The following is a 19,514-nucleotide window of genomic DNA, read 5'->3' as shown; positions in this document are numbered from 1 at the left end:
GCTGCCTCATCAGAACGTGCTGGCGGAGAGAAGGAAGAAACATTTCGCGCCGACATGAGACGCGTCGAAGAGACTGTCGCCTCGATCCAGCGAGTCTGCGAGTATCTTGTATACGCCTCAGATCTGATGTAGGAATAGTTTCGAAAGTGGTAGGAAATGAATGTCACATGACGGCGTATTTCGAAAATTTAGCGCCCACTGGGCGATCATTTAATTCTTTCCCACGACTCTCCAGGCTGATGCAAGCCGCCCATCTTGCATGTATTTTACCCTGTCCGTATAGGATCAGTGATGGTAAAAATCTCGACGCAGCGCCCTGAGACGACTTAGACAATGACTCGTCTTTTCAGCAGTCGATACACCCATGCTTGACCGACACTGCTCGCGTTCAAGGAGGATGTCCACGCAGTCAGCAGCACTCAAGTTCGAGATCGTTGCCAGGTGCCCAGTCAGTCAATAAGACCCTTTTCAATCCACTTTAGTCCCCCGTGCTCTGACTCTACATGAACAAGAAAAGATCACGAAAGCGCGAGCTTCCAACCTCGTACTCCCCCATGGCCCAGTGCCCTTGCCTATGTTCATGCCAGTCGCAACACAGGCATCGCTCAAAGGGTTGACACCACATCAGCTTGCAAGAACGGGGTGCAATCTTTGCCTGAACAATACCTACCATCTGGGACTTAAGCCTGGCCAGGAGACACTGGATAAGATTGGCGGAGCGCACAAGCTACAAGGATGGTCTGGGAACATCTTGACGGACAGCGGTGGGTGAGTGAAATGGGTGGGTCTGCTCATCGCCTACATCTCCGTGTCCACTTTGCAGGACTGGAAATAACTCACGGTCTCGACACAGCTTCCAGATGGTCTCTCTGCTCAAGCTAGCGCAAGTGACAGAAGAAGGTGTGCGCTTTCTGTCACCGCACGATGGCACCCCTATGCTGCTCACTCCTGAGCATTCCATCTCCCTACAAAATAGCATCAGGTCAGACATAATCATGCAGCTCGACGACGTCATTGCCACCACGTCGGCTGATGGGGCACGCATGGAGGAAGCAATGGAACGTTCAGTGCGTTGGCTCGATCGCTGCATTGCGGCACATCGAAAGCCGGAGAGCCAAAACCTCTTCTGCATCATCCAAGGAGGTCTGGACCTAGAAATGAGACGCAAGTGTTGCGAAGAGATGATCAAGAGAGATACGCCAGGCATTGCAATCGGCGGTCTGTCTGGTGGCGAAGCTAAAGATGCATTTTGCAAAGTGTACTCACACCGCTTTTCACGTTTCGCTGCCCTGCAGATGTAGCTAATTGCTGACAGTGTGGACACTTGTACCTCTCTATTTCCATCGCATAAACCACGCTACGTGATGGGCATTGGATATCCGGAAGATCTTCTCATCTGTGTCGCTCTTGGTGCCGACATGTTTGATTGTGTGTGGCCCACCCGCACTGCTCGCTTCGGAAACGCAATTACTCCCACAGGTATTTTAAATCTACGTCACAGTAGGTTTGCACGTGATTACGGTCCAATCGACGAGACATGCAATTGTCTTTGCTGCTCGTCAGAAAGTGATGGTGAGGGTTTGGGCATTTCAAGGGCTTTCATCTACCATACCGCCAATAAGGAGACTGTAGGAGCACATCTATTGACGATGCATAATGTCCATTTCTTGCTGAATCTGATGAAAATGGCGAGACAGGCGATCATCGAGGGATACTATCCAGCGTTCCTCAAAGAGTGGCTCGGTAGATATTTTGGGGTTGATAGGCATGGCCAGTCCAGGTGGCCGGCTTGGGTAGTAGACAACTTGAGGACGGTAGGAGTCGACGTGTTGCAGACGAAAGAACCAACCTATGAGACCAGCAGTTGAAGAAAGAGTCAACAGCACGAAAGCATGTCCGTCACCATGTCTGCCTAGTGCGAAATCATTTCGTCTGAATTGTCTATCCTACTTGAAATCTAGTCGCAGAATCAACATTCCCCACCCCTTTTCCTTCTGGTGTCACAAATGATGGTGCTATTCGTCCCATATTTCAGTCCTCCTTGTACAACCTCTATCATTTCATTGTTGAAGACAGATCATCGAAATTGACCTTCAGATGTTGGTGGCCATTTGGCCAAGGGAACAATGCCACCCATGATATCGTAAGTTTGCCCCTTTTCCAGCCTTGTCACGGCCATAACGCCGAAATCCTCCTTTTTGTCCACAGGACTCCATTTCGCCTTTCTATCCAAGATGTGACTCCGTGATGTGGGACATTATCATCATCTGTCCCCAATCTCTGAGACAAAGATAATGTCCTACCTGACTGTTCCCCAGCCTTCGACTCGTCCTTTACTACCGGCAAAGCTCACGCTCGGTAGGCTATTAGCGTCCTTCTTGCGTTCTTGGATTCCAAGTCGACGACAGGCTTGTTCGGCTGCGTCTTCTTTCGCTCCATTGACATATTGGCCGTCATACCAATAGAGGGCGTCGACAGTAGGTCCTGTAATAACGACGTCAGTAGCGGAACGCATCTTGCTCGCCTTTTGCAAGTTCCGCTCTGAGGAGATATGAAACCCATTCTTCTTGCGGTGAGCCAATCCGACGATTCACATTTGGCTCCATAGCCCCCTACCTTTCCTCTCATAGACGAAGGAAGAGCTGCTCACCATTCGGGACCACCACGGTGCAGGACCAAGCTGTTCGTTTGCCTCGGCGGTCGGACACGATGCTGTATGAAGGAGATGGTCGGGCATGGTCATTGCACCAATCTATCGATATAAGTAGCTCAATTAGCATTCTGATCCTTGGTCGTCGTTCTCCCGCGAATGACTGATTTCAAGCAACTCGCTAACAAGGCATATTCAATGTGGGATTCCTGTCACAAACTTTACGACATACGCCTCAAGAAAAACATCTCTTTCGAGGCAATTAGGTAGCTGGCGGGCTTCCCAGACATATCTCGAGTCCCCTTCAACACCCGAAACACGGCCGTCTACCTATTTGTACGTATTTTGCTCTGGTCCAACATGCTTGCAAGTCTATATTCGGATTTTTTTGACCGAAATTACTCAAAACCTTCGAGATTTGGCTTGTTGAGTGATGATATCTAATAAGGGCTTTGAGAAGAGAAGAGGGATGATGTCGAACGTTTGAGAGAGCAAAGGGAGAACGAACTTTCCAACTCATCTTGCCATGTCGATGCCCTTTGTGCGACGCCGAAGTTGCCGTTGGTTCTGGAAGATGACATGCTGTAAGGCCCGAAGATGACGCTGCCCGGTGAAGATGATGAGGGACTAGTGCCGACTGAGGAGGACCATGAGTAACGAGACATGTTGGACAGTGTAGAGGAGGAAATTTCACCAAACTTGGGATTCAATTATGCCACTTGACTTCTTCGCTCAGATTGTCTCTCTTTATATATGGACCTGTCTTTTCCAGACTTAGTCCAGAGATCGCCACGGCTTATGTAGCTCTTCTGCCTCGTCAAGTGATCATGAGACAAGTGGCCCTGGCGGCCCAAGTCGACAGCGTGGGGCACCCTCGAGAAAGTCGTGCGGGGGAGACGGCAGGAGAGACTACGAATTAGAAACCAAGACCTTCGACGTTCTGCAGCGGTGAGGCACTGCTCGTTTTACTAGAACCAGGTGGCCAGCGAGAAAGCACAGCAGGAACTCGGACTGGCGGTAGCCAGAAAATGTATGTCATTGCAGAGCGATGGACCAAAGAAGAGTAAGCAGGGGCTTAATAGAGCATCATGCTAGTTGCTGTTTAAGCCAATCGAGAAATTTCGCCAATGCTGAAGACGGGCCCCAGATCTTGGATGGGCACGTCAGACCGGGGACGGGGGGATCAGATGGCACGGAACGGAGCGAACACAAAACATTTCGAAAGGGTGTGTGCTGTCATTACTCTGCCGTCGAGCTACATCGAGAAGCACAGGGCAGCGGTGCATGATCTGTTGGAGCCCTCATCCCAGCCTCAGGATGGGGTGGACTCGAGATCCGTAGCGCTCTAGACTGCATCCGAGTCGAGAGTGATCCGCAGCATCCATTGAGATAGGTAGCTAGACGATCCTCGAGGTGTTCGTACTAGCCGTAGGTCTGAAGAATGCTCGTGGCACTAACGGGAAACATGTGGTGGCAAGACGAAGTGTTACATTAGCGTTTATTCGTGCCAGCAGAGCGGTAGAGCGGCCAATGATCGATCCAGGGAAATCAATGCGGTGTAGGACACACCTACATGTGACTGGCCCTGGGTATTCTGAGAACGCAATGCAATGTCTGCTGTAGGCACCGATGCAGCAGGCTAGGGACTACTGTCCGACTTGTGAGGCTGGCAATGTTGAATTAGTAGTAGCAGATGTAGTGAGTCCAGCGAAGGCCTGCCCGGTAGATTGTCGGTCACTTAGGCCGATGTTGGGCTGCAATGAATCATGATAACGTCGGGGTACGAACACTAAGAAGACAAATTTGGCGCATTCCTCGCACTAGGGCGATACATACTGGCGCAATACCTAGACGCCTCGCAGAAACTTACCAAGGCCATTGGCTGGGGGATCGTCGGATGAGCTGTTTTCTTAGAGGATGATAGACTGGGAAAACGCGGTGTTCGAGAGCTGCCATAAGGAAAGAAAAAAAAACACGCCGAATATATGGATTTACACGCACAGTATGTTACAATAAGATGATGTCGTTGACCGACACTCGTACCTTCTGATCGCTGACTGAATGAGTTGCCCCATATGTTCCTGGATTCTATATTTCTGAAAAGTCGTCCTTATTGATTCCAACTTTTTGACCTACAGGGAGATCTGTCGGAGCGGAACTGGAGCTTGTTGACGTTGTCTACTCTTTCGATGGAAGACCCCATCGATCAGGCGCCTAGCTGATATGCTCTCCGTATCCACCCTAGTAGAAGACGGTCGTGGAAGAGCTGGCACAATCATCTCGATACGACTCTTTTGATGCCAGCGTCGTTTGACGCAGTCGTCTGTAAGGGCGATCAGTCCCGAAGCCACAACAACACTGTCAATTGTAAGCAAACCATCCAGTAATGATGTCAGAAGTTTACCCATACTCAGCTACGTCTGAAGGTCTCTCTACGACGTCGTCGTCACTAATCCACATAGAACAAGGAGGTATCCACCTTGCACAAGGTCAATACCAACAAAAGCATTAATTGAGTTCTGAGCACTTACCCGCCCTTTGCTGCTTCGTCGCGAGCCTCCGATGTGCTGAGAGGTACGGGTACAATGTGAGCAATTGATTTACTTCTATTGACATCATCGAGATGATACGAAATCCCGCTAAAGTTTCCACGGCGCATAGCAGCACGTCTCCACGCGTACTTTGTACCCCAATACTCAAATTCGTACCTCTTGTTCGATTTCGCCCCTGTCCTCCGCACCTCCAAGTGTGCATAGTTGGAGAATTCGATTTTTATCGTGTTCGACGGACGGGTGAAACAGTCCGACTTAGGCTGCTGCGAGGGCGAGGTCATCTCCTCATCATCGTCGTCATCCTCAGACATTGAGTCGTAGCCAGAGTCTTGTCTCCTCAGAGTCTCAACTTTAATCGATTTGCTGTCGCTCTTAGGACGCAAAGAGGATAAAGCGCTGCTCATTGACCGTTGCAGACCAGGTCTGGTAATCACCGAGGGCTTTACGTACTTCCTGGTTGAATGGCAGACTTCTTTCCCAGAGTCTCGGCAGTACCGGCGAAGCGAAAATTCCCGGTCTCGAAGATCATACATTCGTAGGTGGAATAGTGTCAGATCAACTTCGTCACCCGTCCGAGTCGATGCTTTCGTTTCAAGCCTCAAATTCATATTGCCATCATCACTATCATCGTGTTTGATTGACATCCTTTCGGTCGAGGGAAAGTACGCGGCGAATTCATGAGGAGTCGCAGCCACTACTGATGGAGACGTCGCTTCTGCACGGCCATCTGGTACTTCAAAGTGGGGTAGATGGTCATTAAACTCGTCTGAAGAAGAGGCTGAGGACGCAATAGAATCCGAAGAGAACCTGACGGGTGAATAGTCGTAGCGTATATGGCGTGGACTGCTGTCTTGGTTTCCTCCTGGAGGAAAACCTTGCCCGCTTCGACTTCTGACAGATGGCCGAGAACTATGACAAGTCGGAATCGTGCTGAACGAAGACTCCGAAAGAGTTTCACTACGATCGTAGTCGGAACTGCTCCGACTCTGCTTGATCCGATCTTGTTGCATTATGAGTGGCATTATGCAGCCGTGGCTCAGATATGATCAACGACGGAACCCACTGCGAGAGCTTTGCAACTCTTGGCTTGGTACTCAACTTCTCGACAGACCCATGAGTATCGTCCGCTTTCTTTAAAGATCCAGATTACGACCGTCCGCCATCCTGACAGACCGCTATTTCAATCTCACCAAAGGGAGCCTGGATGGAGAGCTTGGAAATGTAGCGTAGGACGAAACAGGATGAAGCAAGAAGTAAACGACGAGCGAGACCGCCCCGAAGTAGCTGCGCACGATCAGAGTCATCTTTTGCACTAAGCCTCAGCAGACCGTAGCTCATCACGATGGGAAAACGCCAACCACACAGTCCACGGCAACCGCTCAGGTGGTGGTTGTTAGGGTCGATCCCAGGATCAGCTGGAGATGTGATTCGCTGCCGCACGCGGCGGTGACTCGAGAATGCCTGGCTGACTTGCTGATTCTCCCCCCCAAAAACTCCGAGCGAGCCTTTTAGGCCACACAGGTGCTAAGCCGCCCCCCCTTCGGCAGGTCTTTACTTGCGCCTTAAAAAGGCTCAAATGACCTCTGTCACAGTGTCTGGTGGTGTCACTCCCTACAGCTATTCCCATCGTGGCCAAGGCAGCCCCGGGTAACGCCACCCAGCCGCTTCCTAAGTTCCTCAGCGACTAATGGTCTGATTTGGGTATAGAATTGTGATAGATCGGTCGCTCCAATGGAGTAAACATCAGGCATCCAAGGCAAGAGGGAGCCCTTGGCTACAACAACCTGGGCCTAAGGATTGTAGCAGGGCGTGCAGATCAGCCTGCTGCTCCATGCGGCTGCATGTCTAACGCCTTGCCTGCCGTATGACGGGCAGGTAAGGTACAATGCGCACCTACATCGAAGTTGGCAGCGCTATCCCCGAACCTTACATTGCATCTCAAGTTGCATATTCTCGTACATTCCCTATCAAGACCTGACCCTGGTTGGGATTGCAACTTACCCTCTTCTCTACCTTTGCTGCCGGGCAGTGTCCAACCACGCGACAACACATCCTCACAAGGTTCACCTCAGATACGGTAGTTCGAGCCTAGGCCTTAGGAATCTGAGGATGCCGGACGTATTGGATCCATTGGGATTAAGCCAAAAGGTGTGCCTTGCTGAAAGCTTAGCGGGAGGTGTAGCTAGGAATCACCATTGCAACTGCACTCAAAGAGAGGATGCAGGCGTGATGACAGAAAGGGCTGTGCACGCTCATGTAGCTCGTCCTTGCTCACCAAGAACGTGAACCACGTCTACCTGGCATGAGCCGCAATCAATGCCTAACCTTTGTGCCCATCCAAATGCCGTGTGGTTTTCGTGGTGCATGCATGAGAACGGTCATCGAAGTCACTTCGCTAGGGCAGTAGGTCAAATCTTGCCAGAACAACGGCATAAAAGCTGGAGGAAACCATACTAGCAAAATCGTATGCTCGTCCTCTATGTTCGAGGATGCTCCTCCAACTGTCTTGCTGCATCGAAATGTGCTGTTCGCTCGATCAGTTGGAGGTCCACTATGAAACAGTTGTCAAGAGCAAGGACAGACAAAAGTTTGTCGTCGCATCTTGCATTACGTAAATTGCTGCATATGCCTACTCTGGTGGATCAAACACCGTTAATTCGTAGACTCACAAGAGTCCCGAGGACTTCAGATTCGTGACTATTTCGTCCATAGCGTCATCTCTCGTCGGATACTTTGGACCAACTATAATGTCATCACTCTCAACTTCCTCGGATTTTGCAAGCCAGTTTTCCCAAAATCGTAGACCCTCGACACTTTCTTCACGACACAGCACACCCTTTTCTTCTGCCATCTCTAGCTCTTCAGTCGCAACACCAATGCTCCATCCAAAGTGTTGCGCAGCTTCATGCGCGCTTAAACCCCTACCGAAAGCATCCCAATCCCAGCCCACAGCGTCGTCAGGTGGTGGCAAAGCGCGTATTTCTTGTAGCCACTCGAGTAGCTGACCAACAGTTTTGTCGTCCGTCCTATCAGCCTGCTGCACCACTAAGAGACCATTCTTGAATTGCCTTAAGCGAACTGGTAGTTTGAGCTTTTCCCAGAGATAGGCCGCTTTTTCGAAATCAGCGGGGTTGATCAATTCCACACCTTGTCTTGCACGGTTGAAGACAGCCCAAAGGTCGACCAGAGTCATCACACCTCCTTCCCTTTTCAGTATGCCTCTCGAATCATCCGTAAGAAATTCGGCCAAATTACGGGAAAGCTCGGCAATGTATAACGAGTCGCTGCCAGAGGTTGGGCTGAGCATATCTTTTGTGGTGATCATGTCCAGACTCCTTGCAGAATCGGCTATGACCTGGCTTGCGTCGGAGGGAAATCCATTGTCTTTGTCTTTGGCAAATGATTCGGCGAGCCCAATGATTTCCTTTGCTGAAGCCATCAGTGCGTCCAAATCTGTGAAGGCGGAGCCGATCATAGCCTCATTCTTCTTACGTATATCAAGCCCCCGTCTCTCAAGACCAGTAATACCAGCTGATTTTACTCGCCCGGTGTTTGGTTTGACACCTAGCTGCTCCGGAGGGGAACCATGTTGTCTTCCCACTTCGGACTCTGCGATAGGATCTGGAATTGGAGGTGCACTTTGCAAGAGCCATTTGCGCTGAATCATCGCTCCTTTAAGCCGCTCGTAGAATGTTCTCTCGCCGCCCGCGCGAAAAGAGAGCTTGATACAGTCGAACCCCCGACTGGTGTTAATAGCTGGACCTATCATGCTTGGATCTGGAGACTCGGCTCTTTTAAGCGATTCTCCGTCCGGAACGAAAGCGTCTTGCTCAATTGGGACGAGAGACGTGCCGCACATTTCACAATTGATGAGCGACGGATGATTGAGAAACGTGCAACGAGGACATTGAAATGGGGCTGCTTGTTTAAGACCATGAGTTTCTTCGTATTTTCCCCGCCGAATGCTGAAGCTCTCGCTATCTTGACTGTGGCTCTCAAGGAGAGTTTGCTTTGGGGTTCGATCTTGGGCTGCACTCATCTGATGTTTGGATGCAGTTGATATTGCTGCTTTAAGAAGATGAGCGAAGGTCGGCTTGATACCACATGCCTGACATGGTAATACTGTTGTATTTGAGCTAGCTGTAGTCGGGTCGAAATTGGTAGGCAGGTCATTTGAGTACGAACAGATCGGACAGACCCAAGTCCCACTACTTGGTTTCGGCGAGGGCCTGTTTGGAAATTGCAACCCCTCAGGGCTTGAATTTGTGGCAAGTGGTGAGGCTGTTGAGCTGCGTGTTTGCGATGGATACGAATACAGCTCATTGATTGAGTCAGTGGAATGATATTGAAAGGGCGACCGTTTCAGCACTTTAGGATGTAAGGTGATCTTTGCTGATGATTTTAGAAAGCCCGCCTATGTCACGATCAGCATGCCACTCAGCCGCTCAAGCAGTGACTTAGTCTACGTAGAAGTCGTATCTGTCTACGTTCTTCAATTCTATTGATACCGAATTCTTTCTAGGCTCCTCACCATCGACATAGCAAATTCGATGGGACGTGAGATATACATGACCTTCTTGCAAGTCGGGTAGTTTGTATTTTCTGCAAGCAGCAAGTTAGTCTTGATTCTTACTATGAAATGATTCGCATGGAACGCGAGCGCCTACCCCTCATAGAGGCCAACCCCATTTTGAAGAAAGAGGAGGCTCTCGTCTTGCAACAAGAGCGGTCGATGGGCGGTTGTCAAATCTAGGAATTCGAGGAACATTCAGTAGCTGTAAGACCACCATTGAAGGCGTTGTTCGACGATGTTGAAATAGTTACAGGCATATCTTTTTGAGGCTTAGAAATTTGGACAGACCAACAAATATTACGTTACGCACCAGACGTAAGGTACCGTATGACTGCCCGAATAGGCTAGTCCACTTTCAAGTGTTGCTCTACTCCTCGCTCCCGCCTCCTCACTCCTCACTTCATACCATATTACACTCATCACCAAGTCGGGGGTGACGCGCATCGCTTACCTTCTGGTCAACTTTTGGACCGTCTACGTGTGTCATCGTATCCCATCTCCGAGTCTTCGTTCCCCCCTGCCTTATGAATACGCAGTACTAGCATGACGATAGCGCCGACCATTATGTCGTTTCCAGTGACTGGTGAGTCAGCGATTGTTCACGTAACATGTATGTAGGCTAATAATCTCGCAGCGCAAACTGCTTATTCTACAGTATCTGCTCGTCGATCTTTTGCCCAGCCACCGGTATCAGGCACTATGCTGCAACCACCGCCCCCCTCCACCGAGAAAACTAAAGTAGCCTGGCCCGATACTGTCCGCTCATATGTGCAAAGAGCATTTGCAATAGAAAACACCATGCCAGATGTTGCAAGGCAAGAGATGGAAGTGAGATTGAAATCTTTGATTGCAGAATCGGTTCAAGCGGGAACGTTGTATTCAATTGACTGGGCAAGCAAACCTCTTCCTCAACAGATCATAATGAAAGAACGCCAAGATGCTGCAGTAGCATCCGTGAACCCTCCATGGGGGAATGGCATTACTCCCCTCTCTCTTCAAGAAACTAACAACAAAGCCTCTGCCACTACATCGAAGAAACGGAAATCTTCGGAAATTGATAGTGTTCAGGATTTACACAGTCATGTCCCTCCTTGGCGTGCAGGAGCTCCTCGGAACGTGTTTGAGGACCGAATTTCCTACGCTGACAAACGACATCGTGCGGAAGAGAAACCGAAAGGATTAAGTAAGTCTCAGAGACGGAAACAGCGATTTGAAAATGCTCAAGGCGGAAACTTGTCTCAACAGCCCTTTTTTCCCAGTGGCGTCTCCTCTCCAGCACCAGAGCAGGATCAAGGACCAGTCATTGGCCGATGTCAGGATCTGGAGAAGAAGTACTTTCGTCTAACCTCCGCGCCCAATCCGGACACTGTTCGGCCGCTTCCAATTCTGGGAAAAACGCTAGAATTTCTGAAAAAGAAGTGGAAAAAGGAGAATAACTATTCGTATATCTGTGATCAGCTCAAATCTCTCCGGCAGGATCTTACAGTCCAGCATATCAAGACGGCTTTCACCGTTAGCGTTTACGAGTTGCATGCGCGAATCGCTTTAGAGAAAGGCGATTTAGGTGAGTATAATCAATGCCAAACACAGCTACGGGCGTTGTATTCGCAACAACTAGGTGGCCACCCCGAGGAATTCAAGGCATACCGTATCCTCTATTTCATTCATACTTGCAATCGGACCGATATGAACGACGTTTTGGCAGATCTAACATCAGCAGAAAAACAACACTCAGCCGTAAAACATGCTCTTGAGACAAGGTCTGCGCTTGCTTTAGGGAACTATCATAGATTCTTCCAGCTCTACCTCGAGACGCCCAACATGGGAGCATATCTGATGGATATGTTTGTTGGCCGGGAGCGTCTTGTAGCTTTGTCGAATACGTGCATAGCGTGAGTTCCAAGCTTTTTTTTTTGGCTTCGTTTGAGCTAAAACATCTCTAGATACAAACCTGACGTCAAATTACGCTTTGTCACCGAAGAGCTCGGTTTCGAGTCGGACGACGAAAGTGCCAGGTTCGTCTGTGACCATGGCGGCCAGGGCTTCCTCGATGGAAAAGAAGACGGCGAAGTGAGGCTTCTCACCAGTAAAGCGCTTCGTTTCTTCGAGGCAGCCAAAACAGCCGCGTTCAAGACTGTCGACATCAAAGGTCAAATTTGACCACGATGTCCAATCTGCAGTCCACACGCAAACCTCCCACGGCGGAACACCCGATGACGTTCCAGCTGTCAACTCTCTCCATCTTTGGGTTTTGATACCACAGCGATCGTGCGATATCCTTTCAGTGCGCGGATTTGCGCGCGTGATTTGCAGCTATATGCCTTCATAGAATCCCCTTTCAATCCGTGGAAATGCTAATTTGTAGTGACCAATGTCGAACCAAGGGGCCAGTTCCAGCCAGGCATTCGGAGCCCAATATCTGAGGTGGTCTCATTCAAAAGAGGATTTCCGGTGTCCGAGGGCTAAAGCACTTGGACCCTTGCTTTGCGACACCAGCTCGAGCTCGGTCGAAGCCATCGCTTTCCAGCATGCATGAAGCAACGGCACAGACAGTTGTTACTCCATGGTTTTTCAAATTTGGATAAATGTAAACGAGGCCCTCCCACGTCATGCGCGTATTCAAATTGCGGTCTGTGCCTGTCCAGTACAGGTGTAAAGACTGCTTACGATAGTGAGATGGCCAAAATGTTTTCTCGCGCCAAACAAAGATTTGACGACGGCGAGGTTGAGATATAGCTTACGGCAACGTTTTCGAATACCAGCGAGCTACACGTAACGAACGCTGGTCTTCTAGGGTGGTACCATACGTCGTCAGGTGCATTTCTAGGATGATTATGATCCCATGTCGTGCTTGAACGCGATGGACGGATTGCTAAGCGTACAGTCCATCCTACGGAGCAAGCCTCAAGCTGTAGGTTGTTCGTAATGAGCAGCTATCGTAAAATCCATTGAAAATATGAAGGCAGACTCCTTCACAATTTCCATGTTAATGTGCATATCTTGGTCATTCTCACTACTATCTATCAAATGTGCTGCTGAGCCTGAGAAATACATGGCCGCCATCCCGCCTGAACAAAAATCCTGAGCAGAGGGCACCAGCGGACCGCGACTTTCTGCTCCCTGTAGAAGTAGAGAGTGGAAAGTCAGCTGCTGCAGGATGCCCGCGGCGCCTAGTGGCAGAGTAGTAGTGTAAGCCTGTGCTACCCTGATTGAGTAGGGAGTAGGCTGAGGTGAGTGATGCCCTGGCTTGCCTGGTGGGTGATGATCGATAGTAGTAGGTAGTGCGTGCATGGCAAGTGCATGGCGAGTGCATGCATTTACGTGGTACTCTGTACCCCTAATCACTCCTGGCGAATGCCTTTTTAACAGCCACCGTCTCCTGAACATTCACCTCCGATTCATATCGCCGCATTGCACCCATCGCGCTTGCATTATTGAATCTGTCCCTGTAGTACTGTGATCCTCAGATCCTGCCGTTGAGACATCTGACTACTGATGAGCCCCCCGCCGCCGAGCCCAGACTTTCCCCGCCACTTCTTGCCCGTCGAGCCCGTCAAGTCCGCGCATAAGGGAGTTCTACCAGATCGGAACTTTTACGAGAGAAACCACCTCCGACAAATCTGAAGCCTACATCAGGACTTCCACCTCTTATCGCGGCTACTCCGACCACATTTGCCTGCAATTACCACTCTACAACCGTCAGCACAACCCTTCCATGTTCGGTCTGCACACTGCGACTCGTTCGGAGCGTGCCTGAGTGCGTGCTTGTCCGCGGTTGCGACTGGACGAACCCTTGACCGAATACCAATCATGAAGGTGAACTCAGGCTGCTCAGCAATACTCTCATGGCCTTTGCAGAGCTGAGCTTACGTTCCTAGGCCATACGACGCTCTTTGAAGGGCGAGAAAGATACTCGACCGCTACATACCTCAATACCCGCCAAATCCGCAATTGCCATACAACCGCCGAAGAAGGTATGATCTGTTTTGCCATACGCAGTCAATTTATATCATGATCGAGTCGCTGATAGTGGTCGCCGCGCCAGGTCATAAAAGCAAAATATGACTACAACCCGAATCCGGAACACACCCAAGGGTTGGCCTTTTCTAAGGGTGACTTCTTCCACGTCATTAGCAGGGAGGACGACACGGAATGGTATGAAGCATGCAACCCCATATCCGGCTCGAGGGGCCTTGTGCCGGTATCTTATTTCGAACATGTCTTCAAAACGGAGAGGCAAAGTGGGGGGTCCGTTCAGTCCGCAGCGAGCAACGCAATGCCGGCGCAAATGGATCAACCACAGTCGGAGAAAGCTGGCAGCGGCCAGCCAAGCTCAGGATCAGTGGGGAGGAAATCGGGACAGCAGATACGCTTGTCAGCTTTAGGGAAGAGTACTGGAGCGATGGTATACGGCGTGGTAATGTACGACTTCAAAGCGGAAAGGCCGGATGAGCTGGCTGCAGAGGCAGGGGAATCAATCATAATAATTGCACAGTCGAACCCGGAATGGTTCGTGGCGAAGCCAATCAAACGCCTTGGAGGGCCTGGACTGATCCCTGTCACCTTCATCGAGATCCGGGATATGAACACTGGGGACGCCGTCGTTGATCCCCATGAGGCAGTCCAAAGGGCGGGTGTTCCGAAGGTGGAAGAATGGAAGCGGCTCGCTGCAAATTACAAGAACAGTAGCATACCGCTCGGCAAGATTTCAGATGGGGGACTCTCCTCAACCCAGAATGGTATGGACCGGATGAGCTTAAGCAGTCAACATACCCCTGGCACGAACGGGGGCTTTCACCAAAGGCAACCGAGCCGAAACATGCAGAACAATCATGACCGGCAATCTCAGCGACTGAATCTTGCGCCCACCTCTGCCACCATCCCTCGATACATATTCGAAAATGATAAGTACTGGTACATTATCGAGTGCCAAATGGAGGACGGTCGCTGGTGGGAGCTTTCGCGGACGTACCAGAAATTCTACGATTTCCAGATTGCGCTCCTTCAGCAATTCCCAAAAGAGGCTCAAACCCCTCCGGGAGGCAAGCGAGTACTGCCTTTCATGCCTGGCCCAGTCACGTACGTCACAGACGCGATCTCGAATGGCCGAAGAGAGAGTCTCAACACCTACGTCAAAGAGCTTCTAGCTCTTGCACCGTACATATCCCGCTGCGATCTTGTCCGAGAACTATTCAACCCTGGAGATGGCGACTATGAGCTCGACCCGGATCGAGTCCAAGAGAACTTCCGGCACTCGGGCGAATCTCAGTCAGACATGACCGGTGAGCTCTCGCGGACTGCATCGCGCCAATCCTCTCAAGGTCGCATGAATGGCGGCGCAAATGGTGGGCCCACCGCCAGTATGAATGGCTACGGGAACATGGGGCCTCCGCCGCAAAAAGCGGCGCAACCAAACGGCCAGCAACCAGGACACTATCGTGACGCATCAGATATGAGCTACCACCACCCCGGGCACCAGCAACAAGACATACGACCGCAGCCATCTAACCTTACACAAGCATCATCCACCCATTCCTCCGCTCTCAATGCCTCCTCAACTTCCATCAACAACCCTGCTCACTCGTCTTCAAACAACAATGCCAGTAACAGTGGCGGTGCAACAGGCACGGGCAGCGCCATGAAAATCAAAGTGAACTTCCAAGACGAAACCATCGTGATCCGTGTGCCGTCAGACATCAGCTTCTCAGCATTAAGGGACAAATGCAAGGACCGGCTGAAGATCTCGGAGCGGGAAGAAGTCATGCTCTCTTACCGTGACGAGCCCACAGGAGGAAATTACGAGATGCTGAGCGACCGTGACTTGGACATGGCACTGAACCGAAACCAGCGCCTTTTGCTGACTGTCGCTTTTGTCTGATGCTTGCTCTCTTGTGATAACCCTTTGTTTCCTTCTGTGGAAGAACGTGTCTTTAGATGAATGAAGAACTTGCGGTGCTTGCGGGTTGTGGGGTAATGTTACGAGGAGGAAGGAGATGATGATGGTGACGAGCTTTACGGGGAAAGAGAAATGACTTCTGAGGAGGCGAGATAAGATGTTATGATGTGGCGACCGTGGACGAAGCCAATCTGATTGGAATTTCCCACGCGGACATGCGGGTGATGATATATGCAGCAAATGGCTTGGAGATATTCTTTCAATACCTACAAGATAACGCTCTGAATAGTAGGGGCATTGAAACCGTGAATGGATCTGTTCTTTTCAAGTCTTTTAAAGAAGCGAATGTTTCGCTCCTCCCACACATTCTTGTTATCTCTATGCAAAGATTCCGAATATGTCAGTCTCTAAATGTGGGAAGAAGGGCAAAGGCGCAGTTATGAGATAGACTGGGCTGAGATGCCTTTCGAAAATGCGCGGTTCATATATTCATGTCTGCTAGAGTCTTCCCATTTCTTGCCTCTACCATTTAGGGAGAGCACAGGTTATAGGCAGACTCTTGATTGTCCTAGAAAAGCTTTGAGAAGACACATCAATAATGTTACAATTATTATTCTATCCTCTACGTAATGCTTTCTTTCCCGCTCAAAGCACTGTTCCAAGTCGACATAAGAGCTAAGGATGCGAAATTCGCAAAGCATATCTTGAGAAGACAGGTCCAGATTATACGAATGAAGTATTTGCCTTCTCACGATCTTGTGCTAAGTTCTTGAAGCGCTCCAACAAACCGCTATCAAACGAATAGGAGTAGGAAGGAAATGCAGCAGATCCTGAAGGCATCTCATTATGATTGAAAAGATTTTTGCTACTTCTCTGAAGTCTCTCTTCTCGTCATATTTCCGTCGAAAAATGTGTTCCATATCAAATAAGGCTGAGAGTATTCTAGAAAATAAGTTTCCAGGGGGGCCGCCGCCTTTTATACCAGCCTTGTGTTGTCACTCGTATCTTTGCGCTGACACGTATATACTCGGCTGTCCAGATGCCCTAGTCGGTCCACTCCCTCTCGATGTAGCGAGAAAGCCTCCTCCAGTCGTCAGACATATATTCTAAGATTTCTCCGACTATCTCTTCTAAATCGCCAAAGGAAAATCTGGCCTTTCTTAAATCGAACTCTCATGTGCTCTATCATCGCTTTTGTTCCGCTTGGCGCCGTGTCTAAGGATCCATAGGCCTTCATCAATGTGCTGTCCATTGGTATCCACTTTGACCGGTATCGGATAGGTATGACTTTCATACATGCATACACCCGCTGTATCAAATTCGACGAGACGCATTGTTTGTGTATCTCAAATTCCTAGCAATGCGCCTCTTGTCTCCGTCCCCAGCTGAACCCTCCACAGCTTGTGCTCTCCAAAACACCAAATCTCGCCATTCCTGCCAAAACAGAAATTTGCACAGCCGCCCTCGATCTGTATCTTGCCGATCAACATCCCACCGCCGCTCCAGATATTGATACCGTCGCCACAGCCTGAGTACACATTACCGAAGATGTCGCACTTGATGCCATCCGGCGCACCGGTATCTGCGTAAGCGAAAACGCGCTTGTTCGTGAGGAATGGCGCAGAGTGCTCCCAGTGGACCGTGTATGCGTAAACAGTTGCTGCACGGCGATAATCAGTCGTGCCGTCGCCATGAATGTAATCTGTATCTGTGATGTAGATCGTGTTCTCATCTGGAGCGAAGCACAGCCCGTTCGGTCTGCCGAAGCCATCCGCCACGACACGGATGTCGCCCGTGGACGGATCGAACCGGTAGACCTGCTGCGGAAGCTGCGGTTTTGGGCGAAACCCTTGCTCGTAACCGTAGATTGGATCTGTGAACCAAATGGAACCATCAGAGTGAACAATGACGTCATTTGGGGAATTGAAAGGGCGAGAGTGGTAATTGTTCAACAAAGTGATCGTTTTATGAGGTCGCTTAGCTTCCATGTAGATGAGGCCGGAAGGTTCACGAAGAGAGCCTTGCGCGCACAGGATGAGGCCATCGCGATAATTGGTGCCGCCATTGGCCATGTAATTGCGCTCCGGGCAGCGAACTTTGTCGCGAGTGAAGTCTGTGGGAGAGAAGAATTCGATTTTCGTAACGACAATGGTTTTGTTGCGGGTTGTGACAGCATCAGGGGAGGGATCTTCGAGTTGATTGGAAGTAACGAACAAGGTGTTGGTCGGGGGATGGAAGACCCCAGCTTCATGGAAGTAAGGACCACGTGGGTCATCAATTAGGAGCTGAAGCGTTGGGTTGGGACCGAGGAGTGACAGGAAGGAGTCGTGATAAATCAGGAACGGTTTTGGTTGGGGAGCTTGAGGGGGCACAACTTTCTGTCTAGGGGGAAAAGGTCAATTGGGTATCTATTGAAACGAGAATGAGGGATGCCTCACTGCCATAACGCCTCGCTTTGCCTGTTGATCCGCTGTAGATTCTTACTGTCTGACCATGGCTGCTGGGGGGGCTGCTGTGACGGCTGACGTGACGGCTGACGTGACGGAGGTCGTCTTTGGAAAAGATTTGCTGGTGAGGCAGGACGAGAGTTGGAGGCGCTTGAGGGGCGGTCACTGTCCCGCTTGTGGGAGGACTTGGATGAGTCGGAGAAGGAGACTTTATGCCCTGGAGATAACAGGTTACCATCGCCGGTCCTACCATCGCTCGTCCTGGGTCGGTGAGACAGCCAATGGTGAGACATAGCGTCTGTGACAGCTGCACAGCTGGAGGGGATGAATGGAGCGTAATGGTAAAAAAAGATACGTAGAGGATCTTGAGCGGATGGCGCTCCAAGGAAGAGAGGTGGGGTCTGCGGGAACCCCCGCAATACGCAACAACTTTTAGTCTTTTGCTTCGATGCTCTCCAAGAGACAAGAGATGGGAGATGCGATTGAGAAATGAGTGGACACAATGATACGAATGCTGAGCGCGAGCAGGTCTTCTTCCCCTGAGAGAGTGCGAAAGTGATTTTGAAAAAAGGAAGAGCAAAGGAGACGGGAAATCAGAATCGCATTCAAGCTTCCCTCCCAGTCCCACGAAATGAAGGCATGATTGGGCATAGAAGGGAGCTTCGAGGCATGCTAGGCCTCGTAGGCTCGCTGAGCCAGCCAGCCACATCAGGCTTTAGCCTTGGAAAGCGGCGCATACCTTTAGGATAGTATTTCTTAGCAGATTTAGCACCGCGGTGCGACTTCGAGTGGCTGCCGTAGCGGGAGATCATAGCGTGAGTGAAGGAGTGAATGTGAGGGAATCCATCGGCCACGCTGTTGAAGATTTGCATGTTGAATGGTGAGCGATCGTTCGCTTGTCGTTCGCATGGGCCTGGCTATAAGGACAGGAGCATTTTCCTCGAGCTGGCTGCAGAGAGACAGCGTACGTGCAATAATGGCGGAAGTCCATGGACGGTAGGTGCACTTCAGATCTATTCATATCCATATCCCTGGTCGTCGTGCCACTGCATAAATCCGATGAGCCCTGCTGGCCCCACACAAGAAACTGCTTTGCCTGATCTGCGGGATCTATCTGGCCACGAGGCGACAGAGTGCGCCATCATTGCCCGTGCACCTCCACCATGGATCCGCGCCTACTATTCGCCTTTCGAGACTCACTTGCTGTTCTGTCCTTCCCGGCGTCGTAGTCTGCATGGGAGACTGCCGCAGCTGCACACGCGCCAATCAAGCCGCAGTATACGCCGACTCTCTCGCCCGTCTCGTTGAAACATATCAACGGTTGTAGTATGAACCCGGTACTGAAACGACGCATAGGCACCCGCCATGGAGACCTGCATCGACTCTTCTTCCGGCA

At 50.4% G+C, this 19,514-nt stretch overlaps 7 protein-coding genes across 7 annotated transcripts; 3 read left to right on the top strand and 4 right to left on the bottom strand.

Moving 5' to 3' along the window:
* Positions 1-580: 580 nt before the first annotated feature.
* Positions 581-1,301, top strand: KY384_003184 (uncharacterized protein; the record flags this gene model as incomplete). Its single annotated transcript, XM_044811704.1, has 2 exons — positions 581-768; positions 854-1,301. 2 exons carry the CDS (start codon positions 581-583, stop codon positions 1,299-1,301), a joined length of 636 nt encoding a protein of 211 aa, XP_044670837.1.
* A 998-nt stretch (positions 1,302-2,299) lies between these two features.
* On the bottom strand, positions 2,300-3,315 carry KY384_003183 (uncharacterized protein; the record flags this gene model as incomplete). Its single annotated transcript, XM_044811703.1, has 2 exons — positions 2,300-2,541; positions 3,159-3,315. 2 exons carry the CDS (start codon positions 3,313-3,315, stop codon positions 2,300-2,302), a joined length of 399 nt encoding a protein of 132 aa, XP_044670836.1.
* A 1,735-nt stretch (positions 3,316-5,050) lies between these two features.
* KY384_003182 (uncharacterized protein) lies at positions 5,051-6,224 on the bottom strand (the record flags this gene model as incomplete). Its single annotated transcript, XM_044811702.1, has 2 exons — positions 5,051-5,099; positions 5,182-6,224. 2 exons carry the CDS (start codon positions 6,222-6,224, stop codon positions 5,051-5,053), a joined length of 1,092 nt encoding a protein of 363 aa, XP_044670835.1.
* A 1,455-nt stretch (positions 6,225-7,679) lies between these two features.
* Positions 7,680-9,970, bottom strand: KY384_003181 (uncharacterized protein; the record flags this gene model as incomplete). Its single annotated transcript, XM_044811701.1, has 4 exons — positions 7,680-7,803; positions 7,872-9,616; positions 9,669-9,804; positions 9,870-9,970. The coding sequence occupies 4 exons, from the start codon at positions 9,968-9,970 to the stop codon at positions 7,680-7,682; spliced, it is 2,106 nt and encodes a 701-aa protein (XP_044670834.1).
* Positions 9,971-10,318: 348 nt separating this feature from the next.
* On the top strand, positions 10,319-11,935 carry KY384_003180 (uncharacterized protein; the record flags this gene model as incomplete). Its single annotated transcript, XM_044811700.1, has 3 exons — positions 10,319-10,358; positions 10,410-11,667; positions 11,719-11,935. The coding sequence occupies 3 exons, from the start codon at positions 10,319-10,321 to the stop codon at positions 11,933-11,935; spliced, it is 1,515 nt and encodes a 504-aa protein (XP_044670833.1).
* A 1,650-nt stretch (positions 11,936-13,585) lies between these two features.
* On the top strand, positions 13,586-15,653 carry KY384_003179 (uncharacterized protein; the record flags this gene model as incomplete). Its single annotated transcript, XM_044811699.1, has 3 exons — positions 13,586-13,591; positions 13,654-13,749; positions 13,806-15,653. The coding sequence occupies 3 exons, from the start codon at positions 13,586-13,588 to the stop codon at positions 15,651-15,653; spliced, it is 1,950 nt and encodes a 649-aa protein (XP_044670832.1).
* A 1,364-nt stretch (positions 15,654-17,017) lies between these two features.
* Positions 17,018-18,166, bottom strand: KY384_003178 (uncharacterized protein; the record flags this gene model as incomplete). Its single annotated transcript, XM_044811698.1, has 2 exons — positions 17,018-18,053; positions 18,156-18,166. The coding sequence occupies 2 exons, from the start codon at positions 18,164-18,166 to the stop codon at positions 17,018-17,020; spliced, it is 1,047 nt and encodes a 348-aa protein (XP_044670831.1).
* Positions 18,167-19,514: the final 1,348 nt, after the last annotated feature.

Source organism: Bacidia gigantensis, assembly GCF_019456465.1.
Source record: "Bacidia gigantensis strain McMullin 20006 chromosome Unknown contig_180, whole genome shotgun sequence".
In the NCBI taxonomy this organism is placed as follows: Eukaryota; Fungi; Ascomycota; class Lecanoromycetes; order Lecanorales; family Ramalinaceae; genus Bacidia; species Bacidia gigantensis.
The sequence above is the reverse complement of the archived record's forward strand: the minus strand, read 5'-3'. Positions and strand labels throughout refer to the sequence as shown.